The 13,306-nt window shown below is 38.3% G+C and overlaps 1 protein-coding gene across 2 annotated transcripts in view; it reads right to left on the bottom strand.

The window, feature by feature from the left end:
* Window positions 1–8,145, bottom strand: part of ADCK1 (aarF domain containing kinase 1) — a 122,057-nt gene extending 113,912 nt beyond the window's left edge. The window contains exons 1-3 of one of the 2 annotated variants that reach the window (XM_032238861.1): window positions 8,095–8,145; window positions 4,426–4,569; window positions 1,708–1,791 (exon numbers count right to left, since the gene is read on the bottom strand). In XM_032238861.1, the coding sequence (XP_032094752.1) occupies window positions 1,708–1,791; window positions 4,426–4,560 (219 nt within the window). In that variant the 5' untranslated portion in view covers window positions 4,561–4,569; window positions 8,095–8,145. Of the gene's footprint in view, window positions 1–1,707; window positions 1,792–4,425; window positions 4,695–8,094 lie in introns of those variants that run through there. The other variant, XM_032238860.1, reaches the window with a different exon arrangement.
* Window positions 8,146–13,306: the final 5,161 nt, after the last annotated feature.

The raw sequence follows: 13,306 nt of genomic DNA, 5'->3' as shown, positions 1-13,306 counted from the left end.
CCAATATTTCAGGGGTTGCCCACAAAGAAGGCAGGACAAGAAGCAATGGGTGGAAACTAATCAAGGAGATAAGCAACCTAGAACTAAGGAGAAATTTCCTGACAGAACAATTAATCAGTGGAACAACTTGCATCCAGAGGTTGCGACTGCTTCAACACTGGAAATTATTAGGAAGAGATTGGACAACCATTTGTCTGAAATGGTATAGGATTCCCCGCCTGAGCAGGGAGTTGGACTAGAAGACCTCCAAGGTCCTTTCCAACTCTGTAATTTTATTCTTTATTACATTTTTAATAAATATATATTATTTATATTTATATGGAACAACATAAACACTGGTGTGAAATTGTTTTAAATACTATGAAAAAATGTATTATACTTAAAATGTACTTAATATAGCAACAACGAAATTCACACAGTAAATATCTCAGATAATATTTTAAAAAGCTTGGTTGTGTTGTTTCCATTGATAAGACCACTATTCATTAGTTGGAACATCATTCACATTGCCTGTTTTTCTGATATCTTGAAGTAAAAACTCTAGAATCCTTGACATAATTTTTAATAGCCATTGCCAAGCATGTACAGAATGTAGCATATGGAATTTATTGACAATCTAAGTCTATAAATATATCATAAATGCAGAGGCAGGTAGCCAAGAGTATTTTAAAACATTGGGAGAACAAAACTATTATAAACTTGAAGAAATATATTGCATATTTTTGTAAATATCTGAAATGGCTTTTTTCATAAGGCACAAAAGATTTTTTTTCCAGCAATTTAGTCAAATTGCTTGATCTGTTTTCTCTACAATTATGGTTTTTCTTTTGTTTTGATTTTTTAATGTAATTTTTGTATATTATGTATGTTATAATTATGTCAGTTCCGATCATATAAAACAGTAAAAACTGAAATCTAATCAATACGTTCATATTTTTGTCATTTGTTTTATTTTAATTATTTAAATATTCAAATTTTGGTATATTTGCTGGATTTTATAGAATGCATTGCGTTTTAATTGAAAGGCAATATGTTTAGAAAAAGATAATGAAGAAAACACACTTCAATTTATTACTTCTGGAAAATTTTATATTATAGGTTTTGTCAATCAAGACAATTAAGGAGTGCCTATTTGATAAATTCAAATCACTATTCATGATAAATCCAGGGCAAATGAATTAGGCTTCACAGGTTCACTAGAAAAATGTTGTACAACTTGGCATCATTTCAACTTCTGCAAGAGCAGAAGCAAATCTGACTGAGAAATGAAGGATATCAGTACAAATACTGTGAATATCTACCCTGATACCATGGCAGATGTTATTTTTAATTGGGCTATTCAGTTCTATCCAAAAAGCTACAACAGCTGCTGTTGTTAGTTTGCTGTGTTATTTTTCATTTCTTTAGATACATTAATCATCCAGGCAACTTTTTTTTAACCATCACACCCCCTTTAGGCATATTAATTTGTTCCAACCTTCAACCATTGTTCTCTACTGATCTTTAGCCAATGATATCACGATTATTACTACTAACCCCATCAATAAGTTTTATAATTGCCAAAGCTACCATATATGCCATCCAGGTTATCAAAAGTTTCATGAAAGATGGATGTTAAATCCAAATTAGATTGCTAAATTAGAGATTCCATTGATTATTTAAGAATGCCTTGTATTAGTCTGTGTCCCTCCACCATTGACTCTTTACCTGTGATTTGACATATTCATACTCTTCTGTCCCACGTGGAAAATTTCGAAGAGAAGTGAGGTAGTCAAAAGTAATCACTGCTGTCTAGAAAACAACCCAGACACAAAATCATAAACCACACTCTCTGTTTCCTAGTGTAAAAAGCATTTTGACACTTTTGATTATATATGTAGAAATATAGCCCATCAGTTAGACCTTTAACTATGTTCCGCCTACTCTCAATGAACAATAAAATCCCCTCATGGTTCAACACACTACACTTTTTTCTACATTAGTTAGACATCCCACATTCAGTAATGTATTAAATTCTGGACACGATAGTTTAAGGGTTTCGATACACTGGAATAAGTTCAGAGAAACGCAAGAAGGATGATCAAAGCTACAGAAACAAAGTTTTATGAAGAGAACATATTTTAGCATTATCAATTATATGTCATGGCACATATGTCAAAGAATGTTCCAAATAAGATTAACACCTGTTCTTCTTCTATCCAAAAGGAATAATGGATACAGATTTCCAGAAGGCCAATGCCAATTAAATGTTGGGGGAAAAGTTTCTAATAGTAGTATCAGTTTGACAATGGAATCAGTTACTCACAGAAGTGGTGGGTATGCGTTCAGAAAGAATATAAGCATCTCTCTCAAGAGTTGTCTGAGATTGGATACCCACATTAAATATGGAATTGCCTAAGTATCCCTCTCCAACTCTATAACAAGGGCTGGGATTGAAAATTTTTTAGCAACTGGTTCTCTGCCCAGTTGCTGGGTGGGTATGGCTATGGTGGTTGTGGCCTACTCAGCCTTCTGCACCACAGTGGCAGGGGGGTGTTTTCACCCTCCCCAGGCTCTGGAGGTTTTCATCGAGCCTCCAGGAAGGTGAAAACGGCCTACCCCAGGCTCCAGAGGCCAGAAATATGCCCATTTCCAGACTTCCGGAACTTCTGGGAGGCCCGTTTTTTGCCCTCCAAAAGCCTCCACGCGGGCTCCGTACTTACCTGGCATCCAAAATGGGCTGTGTGGAGACTCCTGGGAGGGGTGGGGTGGGCAGGGCCAGCCAGTCCTTGCAACTACAGGTTCAGCAAACCAGATGTAAAATTAGCATCTGGTTTGCCCAAACCGGCTGAATCCCACCCATCTATAACTATATTGCTATTGTTATACTATTCTAAGTACAGTCCAAACTAAATACTTGCCTTTGTACTAAAATCTTTGGCAAAGATTTTTTTCAATCAGTTTCCACATTCAGTTTTAGTTTAAAATGCACAGCAAAAATAAAACCTTAAGTGTTCACCGGGATCTTTCAAATAACAAGACTTTCCTCAAAGTAGACTAAGGATTTCTATTTCAGACATTCAGAATGAGAGAGGAAATAACAGGAGATCTGTGGAGATTCTCAGGCATCCAAGTCATGGTTGTCCCAAAGGTGCTTTTTCAAGAGGCAACTGCACTTTGTTTTTTGTTTTTTTTGAAGACATTTCACTTCTCATCCAAGAAGCTTCTTCAGCTTTGAGCTGAAGAAAGCCCAGTTGACTCTTGAAAAAGCATCCTTGGACAAGTAACAGAAAGATTTATTCAGTTTCTTAGAATTCATCCACAAATGCAGAATGAAAATCCAGGAGATAAGGTCTTGCTTAGTGCAATTCTATCTTAGAATCATGACAGAACAAAACTAAACTTTGTTGTCCAAACCCTTGAATTTTTCTTCTACCCATCTTTTAGAACTGCATCATAATTCATAATATTGGTGTCATATCTGTTCTCACAGTGACTAAATCTTACTTGTTAGTAACAATATGTATCATACATCAGAGCAATGCAGTGAGGAAGAGAGAAGAATTCATAGGGTGCAATATCTGGAGCAAATGTCTTTTATATAGTACTTTTTATTTTTATTAGACCATCTCACCAACATGATATCCTTCAAATGTGTCATTCTCCATGTCTATCTTTGGGAAGCCTAACACACTTGGAAAATACCAGGCCAGGAAAGGGGATTAAAAAAAATCAGTCAGTTATGTAATTAAGAATGTTTTGCAAGATGCTTTTATGACAAAGATTTTGGAGCTTTAACAATGTCGTGACAAACAGAACCCCCAAACACTGTGCTTTCTTTGCCATGGAAAAACAGTGATGTAAAAAAAGTGAGCCTGCAGTTAAAAGCAAAGACTATTAAGAGAAAAAAAAGAGTAGTATTGTAATCCTAAATTTAGAATAGAATAAAACAAAATTCTTTATTGGCCAAGTATGATTGGACACACAAGGAATTTGTCTTTGGTGCATATGCTCTCAGTGTACATAAAAAAAACAAGATACATTAATCAAGAATCATAAGGTACAACACTTAATGATAGTCATAGAGTACAAATAAGCAATCAGGAAACAATCAATATCAATATAAATGGTAAGGATACAAGCAACAAAGTTACAGTCATGCAGTCATAAGTGGGAGGAGATGGGTAATAGGAATGATGGGACTAATAGCAATAGTAATTACTATAGTAATTCTTTAGAGGGTGGGGGGGGAGGGCAAACAATGATTTTGTATTTTTTACCAAAGATGCTAGCACTGAAAATATGCTTTTTAATGACTGGCATCAACTGTAAATCAGAAAAATCCACGTTAAATATATGTTAGCAAATATACTCTCAGAAATCAATTTCTTTTTTTAAATTCATCATTTTTAACCCTAAATGTTTTGTATTATGTATGAAACTTACTGTGGCAACAGTTCTGCCTATTCGAACAACTCCAAAATCATTGGGATCCAGATGTTTGTTGCTGTGCAAGTATAAACCAGTAGTGGCCCCTACTCCAGTGACAAGTGACACTAGTTTTAAAACACTTCTGGCCATGATGGCAAACTGCATGGAAATAAAAACAGGGGAAACATGAACCTGCAGCATAGATGCCACATATGGCAAAAAGGCAGATAGGCCTCGTGTTTCATTAATTAGATCTATGCACTTCCTTTATTTGTCCAAGTAGATTAAACAACCATAGGCATACCACGTAAAGGTACTTTCTCGGGATGACAGTCATTAAGCTCACCAGAAATGTAAACAGGCTTCTTCTAAGTAACAGAAATGCAGAGGCAGAGGTATTAGGTAGGGGAAAAAGAGAACTATATTTTCAAGTACAAATTTTCAAACTCAAATAAATAACATTCCCGTGTTTTCCCGAAAATAAGACATGCCTTGCTAATAAGCCCAATCGGGCTTTTCAGAGGATGCACCCTAATAAGCCCTCCCCCCAAAATAAGCCCGCCCCCAACTATTTAAGTGCATGCGCAACCGGTCCCTGCCATTACCACTGTACCACCTACCGGTACAGCTTGCAATGCAAAAGGAGGCCCCGCCGCAAAAACAGCGGCAGGCGAAGCAAAGTGCTTCCACCCCCCACCCTTCCCTCTCGCGCAAAAAGAGCCCGCCGCAAAGAGTGGCAGGTTAGCAATGCGATCATCCCCTCCAACCGGTTCCTTCTCACGCAAAAAAACACCGCACACCCCACTACAATGGTAAAGGCAGCCTGCCTGGTTCCCTTCCCCGCCGCCCCTTTAGCGAGGGGTGGCAGGTGGGGGGGGGAGAAGTGAGGTGCACTTCTTACCTTTCCAGGTCCGTGGCGTTCCTCGGCCTTTTGTCCAACGAATCCCCTTGTAAAACAAAACCTCATGAGTTCAACTCTCAAGATTTCTTTTTACAAGGGGTTTCACTGGATGAAAGGGCGAGGAACGCAACAGACCTGGAAAGGTAAGAGGCGTGCCTCACAGCCCAACACCACCCACCTTGCTCCAATGGTAAAGGCAGCCTTTAGCGAGGGGTGGCAGGTGGGGTGGGGGAGAAGCAAGACATGCATCCTAGAGCTACCAGAGACTGACAGCTCTGCTGCGTTCCTTGCCCTTTTGTCCATTGAAGCCCCTTGTAAAAAAAAACCTCGTGAGTTGAACTCATGAGGTTTTTACAAGGGGATTCACTGGACGAAAGGGCAAGGAATGCAATGGACCTGGAAAGGTAAGAGGCGCGCCTCGCTTCTCCCCCCCCACCTGCCACCCCTCCCTAAAGGGATGGCGGGGAAGGGAACCAGGCAGGCTGCCTTTATCATTGGGGCGAGGTGGGTGGTGTTGGGCCACGAGGCGTGCCTCTTACCTTTCCAGGTCCATCGCATTCCTCACCATTGTGTCCAGGGAAGCCCCTGGTAAAAAAAAAACCCTTCTCGCAATTTCACAAAGTTTGATTGAACTCGCGAGAAGGGGTTATGTTTTACCAGAGGCTTCCCTGGATACAATGGCGAGGAACGCGACAGACCTGGAAAGGTAAAAGGCGCACCTCGCTTCTCACCTACCCCAGAAAATAATAAGCCCTCCCCCTATAATAAGCCCAATGCCATATTTCATGGGGCAAAAGAAAATAAGACCCTGTCTTATTTTTGGGGAAACACGATGGCCGCACAATCTTCCACTGAGTCTTTCTACTTAGCTGAGGGAAGAGATTTCTATATCAGACATTGTTATTTAATTGAAATGACTATTTTATGCCTGATTTGTTCTTAGGTTTTCTGTTTGAAAGATTTTTTTTTCAGCAGCAATTTAGACACTTCTCTTATTCTCACTTTTTTCCTATATTTTCTTTTGTTGTCATTTTTTTTAAGAATTTGTGCCTTGAAAACTCCATTTGGTATTCTACTTTATTCTCACCTGAAGTCAAATGGGGCCATTTGTATTATTGAGGTTCCTAAATTACTGCAATACGTAGCCCAGGGTGGTAGCTTCAGTGGGGAACCTGAGCTATTGAAAGACACCTGTTTTGTACGTGTGAGGGAGGGGGTTGCAATAAAGTTATAGTTTAATAGAGTTATTAAACTATAAGGTAAAAGGAATCATTAAATAAATTGCTTTAGAAATTTTCTGTGTGGCATTGGTAGAGCTCTAGCACCTCAAAGAGATTAGGAAAAGCTTAAAACCTTGTCAGCCTCAGAATACGTTTCCAATATTCAGATGCTCAGCCTGAGAAGAGCCTTGATTTCATGGGAATGACAAGTTAGTAAAGTTCAGCAGACTAGTAGTGTAAGCAGTTGATTCCTGACTAGATATATTTAGAATTTAGAATTTAGAATTTTATTAACATTTATAGGCCGCCCTTTTCCCTGAGGGGACTCAGGGCGGCTCACATAAAATCAGGAGGGGGAATACAAACAATGACATAGACACATATAAGTAAAAATAATGAGCAACATTCATTCATCATTCGGGAGGGGCGGCTATCTTTGTCCCCAGGCCTGACGGGCTAGCCAGGATATATAATACAGGGTTGTTTATTCATATTTATTTATTGATTTGATTTGTGCACCGCCCATCTGAGGTGACTCTGGGCAGCTTTAAACATTAAAATGATAAAGCAATAACTGATAAGTTACAGTTAAAAGTATATTCTTGATAATATTGCTGTACTATTACATTGTAAATTTTTTAAGTTTAATATCACTAAATTCCTAACTCAACATTCACACACACACACCACATGGTTACTTTTCCACAGCATTTAATGAGCTTGTCTCAGCATACACAGCAAAACCACTTTTCTTTAAAGTGAGTCAGAATGACCAGAGTAGATTTTCTTCTAAGCATGGTAGAATCTTCAAAAGGAATCTTTACGTTCAGTTCCCTGAATCATATTTAGTATATTCTAATGTTGATATTCTCTTTTCCTCTTTCATATGTAGCTTTTGAGCACAGCATACAAGAAGAGTTCCTTGTCCAGTAAGGATTGTCATAATAAATGTTCATCTTAAAACTGTTAAAATATCCTGGATCATATTAGTCACATGAGAACTCTTTTAACCGCCTTATGAAGTAAGAATCGGGAGCAGATCGACTGATAAAATCTATAATAGAAAATATTCAGGTGGATTTTATTTGGGACGGAGTCCAGTGAAATTAAATTATAGAGGTCAATAAATTACTGAGTTTTATAGAAATGAGAAGTGGCCGATTGGCGTTATGAAAAAAGAATTGCCTGTATTTTGAAAACTAAGGGCAGATTACACCGATCGGGGGGGGGGGGGGAGATCAACCCTGTGATAGATTATTGAAGCAGTAGATTCCATGCATCGCTCTAACGAACAAAATTTCATACTGCAGGCAGAAAGAGCGGAAGCGAAATCTCCGAATCACATTAATAACTGAGAGGGAAAACTGGCATAAGGAGTTTATTCTAATTCATTAGAATCCTCTGTTCTTATGCAACCTTCTAAATTTTACAAATGTTTTGATATCCGCAGGAATCATTTCAAAGGCGCTCGCTCGCTCCTCCTCCTCTTCTCCCCCTATCTGTCCCTCCGGCCACCTCCAGTAAAAGTCAGACCGACCCCTCCACTCCGCCTCCCGCACTTACCGGCTTCCTGGGCACAATTTATCACGACAATTTTAATTGGCGGAAAATAAAGGTGCCTCCCTACTTCTCTTCCCACGTGGTACGGACTTTTCTTTGTAGAGGATGCTGGGACTTGTTTTGTGGTGGGGAGAGGGGAATCAATTGATTGTACATATATGAAGCACGCGTCCAGAAGAAATATGACAGTGGCGTTTTTCGGTGACTTTGTTCACGAAAACGAAACCAAAACGTCATCAATATTAGTGTCTATAGAGTAGCCTTAAATCTTTAGGAACATAACTAGCAGGGCTTATTCTGTGATTCTTGTGTGCTGCACCCTAATGTGAAGCTTGTTTAGACAATAGGTCAAACTATTTTGAAGATCTTTAGTGGGTGTGGGGGTGTATATACGTCGAACTGAAAATCCTCATATTCCTTATCCAACTAGCGTTAAAAGACTACTCGTGAAACGAGAAATTAATGTCCTGTCAATTATATTTATCTAGGCATCCCATCTGCAACATTAAAGAGTAAGTGAAAATCCATGTGTGGCTTAGGAATTAAAGTTAAGAAATAAAAAATAAAGTTGAAAACACATTAATTTGAAGATAATGGACACAAATCATTGACCAGTAATGATAGCTTTATCACAAATGTTAGTCTTATTAAATTATTGAAATACCACATTTAAGGCAAGTGGTAGCACCAGCCAACTCTGGGAAACTGTCTTACCTTGTTAGTTGGCTGGGAGGCTATCAGAAAATATCAAGATTGTAGGCTAGAATGAAAGATGAAAAAACATGGTCCAAAAAGACAATGACATCACACTAAATCACCAAGCTGAACTCAAATGCATTTTGAGTTCATTACATACAACATTTTCATTTCTGGTCTTTATTCACAACATTTCAGAAGGAATCTAGATATCTTCTGACTAGCAAGTTTCCTCCCCAAACGGTTTCCATTGTTGTTTTTATCACAGTGAAAAATACAGAAAAAGACAATAGTTGTGTAATGTTTTTTGACTGCTAATATTCACAACTGCCCTGAAGTAACCTAGTTAAATTACCATTGCATGTGAAAGGTTTATTGGAAGAAACACCATCTTTCCTGATATTCCTGATGCTATTCTGAGCTTCTGATATATGAAAAGACCCAACAATTTTTAAAGCTCTTCCTTCTATATAACCATGAGTCATAAAAGTTGCTGTAGCAGAAGTTGACTGGACCCTTTCTAATGCCATCCCAACCGTGTCCATGGAGTTTCAAGGGAAAACTAGAAATGGAACTTCATCTGAAATGCACATTTTAAGAGCCTGTGGCAATATATATTTCAAAACTTGAACTTAGATCTCCTCGCGCTTACACTAAATTTGTTTTCCTTCCTCCATAAATGCCAACACCTCCACCACTTCTGTCCTCATATAGTTTATCAAGATTCTCAATAAACTGGAACATTTCCTGTACATCACCACTATTGCTGTCAATAATCAAAGATAAATATGCTCATTAGAAACAATGGAAGTGTTGATGACAAGGGAAAATGCTTGCAGGTGTGAGAGATGAAGCTTCCTGTACAGCTGGTGCCTAACTGAGGCTTTCCTATCATGAGAACAAAGAACAGTGGCAAACATCACTGATTTCTAAAGCAGCCCTAGAATAATGATGAAGATGATAAAAAAGAAACTGAAAAGTTTACGGGAGAAAGAATCAGAAAAATTAGAATCTGATGGAGCAGTAAAATTGTAAAGACAGGCACACCAGATCTAGGGCAGCAATAATTCTGCTTTGCATTTTCCATTTTTCTGACTGAAAAGGACATTTCAGGGACAGTCTTTTATTTAAAAAAATTTTCAAGAAACCCTTTTATGCAAATATAGACACAGTTATAAACAAATGAAGTAAAGATTTACAGTACTAGAGAAAATATAAAGAAACACATGACATGAATATACTGAAGAATTGTATAAAACAAGACTGCAAATCAATGATACATGCAGTATAAAGGCTTAATCTGTGAACTACAGCTGGATATTCAGGGAAATTAAGTTAAATAAGCCTTAGGAAGTATTAGCAACAAAACTGCGGGAGTTAATAAAAAGTCAGCAGAACTATTTAAAATCTTACAAGATAATGCAGTTGAAGTACTTCTTGCTATTTGTAAGCAGATACAGTATGTAAAATATAGCAGTGACCAAGCAACTGGAAAATATCAATTTATATTCTGATACCCAAAAAGAATAATTCCAAAAATCCTTTTGACGGATTGCACTTATTTCAAATGCCAGTAATATAACATTTAAGATCTTGCAATCCAAACTTCAAAAGTACATGCAACCGAAATTGCCAGATACTGTATACAATTTGAATACAGAAGAAGCAAGGGCACCCATAATCATATGGTGAACTTCCAGCCGAACATGGAAAAGGCAATTCAAAAATCTAATTTTGAAATATTGATACAAGAATTGAGAAGGATTTCATATAGATATCTATATATCTACTGTATATATCTACAGTATATATCCATCCATCCATCCTATTCCTTCCCCTGTGCTTTTTGCAACAATTACTCTTGCCCCTTTCATCTCCAGTTTGAACCACTGCATACTCAAAAGTTAAAGGACTGAAAGCACTGGATGTGTGGGAAGTAGATTATTTACTCTGAAGAAAGATCTGTCCAGTGTGTTCATCCAGATTAGGGATAATACTATGTGTGATCCAGAAAGGCTATCTTAAAATAATGTTTCTAATTATATGCTCATCCTTAGGGAACCACTATCCTCCAGAATCTGAATGGTATCTTCCCTATAATTTTTAGGATGACAGTCAAAATGAAATTATTCTGCATGATTTCTTGAAAGAGTCATTATGGGAGGGTTTTATGGGAGTATGGATCATTTTATACAAGTAGTCCTTGATTTATGTCCACAATTAAGCCAAAAATTCTGTTATTAAGTGAATTTTGGCCCATTTTACAACTTTCCTTGCCACAGTTGTTAAGTGAATCACTGCAGTTGATAAGTTGGTAACATGGTTGTAAGTGAATCTGGCTTCCCGATTAATTTTGCTTGTCAAAAGGTTGCAAAAGTTGATCACATGATCTTGAGAAATAGCTACGGTCATAAGTATGAAACAGTTGCCGAGTATGTGAATTTTGATTATATGATTATGGGGATGTTACAAAGGTTGTAAGTGTGGAAAATAGTCATAAGTCACTTTTTTCAGGGTTGTGTAACTTTGAACGGTCACTAAATTAATTGTTGTAAGTGGAGGACTACCTGTATAGTGGTTTGTATTATTTGTATGGAGATTTACATAAATTTCCATAAAATAGAAACTACAATATAAATAGAATATCATACAAATTACAATATAAACAGAAATACGTAATAATACAATTTGTTTTAAACTCTTAAAACACTATCAATATTAGTGTGTTTCATTTGTTAATTATGCCAAATGTTGTAATATACTGTAGGAAGTTATCATCCAGCCCTCTCCCAGAAAAATGAAATATCCTAGGAAATATTGAAAAGGCAGAATATTTCTCTGGATGTGAAAAGAAACATGTTTTAAAAGACAATAGTTGCCTATAGCTTTCTGCCCATCCCCAGCTAATGGGCCATTAAGATGGCCAGGCCAGCCCACTTTACATAATAAAGACTTCTCCTCACTGCAGCTGTAGGGGGAAGGGATATTACTCAACTGACCACAAGGCAACTGAGAAAACTCATCACAGCCTAGAGAGTAGCCCCCTGCATGGCACCATGGGAGTCTGACAACCAGTCAGAATACATTTCTTACACAGGAACAGGAAACAGAGAGGTGGGACTGAACAGGGTATAAAAGCCTAGCAAGCCCCTTCCTCACCCCTTCTCTTCTTCTCCATCAACATTGAAACATGTGATCACCTTTTCTGGTCAGGGCTCAAGCCATGTGGCCCTGTCCAACAATAAACCATCTTTCCAAGCAGCCTCCATGTCTCCAGTGTCTTCTTCCCCACTTGGAGCTGAACCCAGAAGGACATTTCTTTCAACAATACGTTAATATGCATCGCTCTTCAACCTAAAGTATATTCAACATATTGCTCAAAGCACCTATTAAGTCTTTGGCAGGCTCATTTCAGAAGGCCAAGTCTGTGTTCTACATAAAGCCAGCTGGGTATTCAGATAGTATTCAAGTCACAATGACAATCAGGACTGGAATTTCCATTGCTAAAAGATGTAGGAGTAAAGGGTGACATCACATGACTGCATCATTTAGCAATGGCAATCCCAGCAGTCCTAATTACTAACGTAACTCCAGGGTCATGTCCATTGTTAGGTGCGGACTTCATGTGACTGCAGTGTGGAAAGAGGCAGGAGTTCCAAAGCAAGCAGGTCAGCGAGCGAGAGCTCCAGATAGGAATCTGTATTTATTCGTTTGTCAAACATGTACAAGATAGCAGGTAAATATAAACATGGACATGAATAAAAGAAATGAATGCAAATAAATGGGGACAGTAAAACAGGGATGGTAGGCACGCTGGTGCACTTATGCACACCCCTTTTACAGACCTCTTAGGAATGGCGTAGACAGTTTAAGGTTGAAGCTATGAGGGTTTGAGGATGTAACAACGGAGTCAGGTAGAGTATTCCAGGCGTTGACCACTCTGTTGCTGAAGTCGTATTTTCTGCAGTTGAGTTTGTAGCGGTTTACCTTGAGTTTGTTTGCCCGTATATTATTTCATTATTTCATTGTAGCAGACAATTTTGTCTACTGTGCTTAGATCATACGGCAGGCAGCACAGTTACAGATTGTCCAAGCCCAAAATTTCAAGCCTGGTGGCATAGAGAATTCTAGTGTGAGTAGAGGAGTGGAGTACTCTTCTCATGAAGTACCTCTGGACCTGCTCAATCGTATTAATGTCCGATATACAGTGTGGATCCCAAGAAGATATGTGGTACAGGAGGCACTAAAGAGTGTGGATGGGTGCAGGCAGGTGCTACATTGAGGGTGGAAGGGCAGGTGCCACAGGCTCACTTTACAGAGCGCAGAACTGTAAAAAACAATGGGAGCGACTTACAAAAGGAACTTGCGACTTTCTGCCAACTTCCCCATTTGCTTGTTGGAAACCAGCAAGGAAGGTTGAAAATGCAGGCAAAAGCCAAAACTTTAGCTCTTAAGTACTAATCTTCTCTAAGCCTATTGACACTGCAATTGCATACATATTTAGACTGAAAGTAAGACC

The sequence above is a fragment of the Thamnophis elegans genome, chromosome 1 (genome assembly GCF_009769535.1).
Source record: "Thamnophis elegans isolate rThaEle1 chromosome 1, rThaEle1.pri, whole genome shotgun sequence".
NCBI lineage: Eukaryota > Metazoa > Chordata > Lepidosauria > Squamata > Colubridae > Thamnophis > Thamnophis elegans.
The sequence above is the reverse complement of the archived record's forward strand: the minus strand, read 5'-3'. Positions and strand labels throughout refer to the sequence as shown.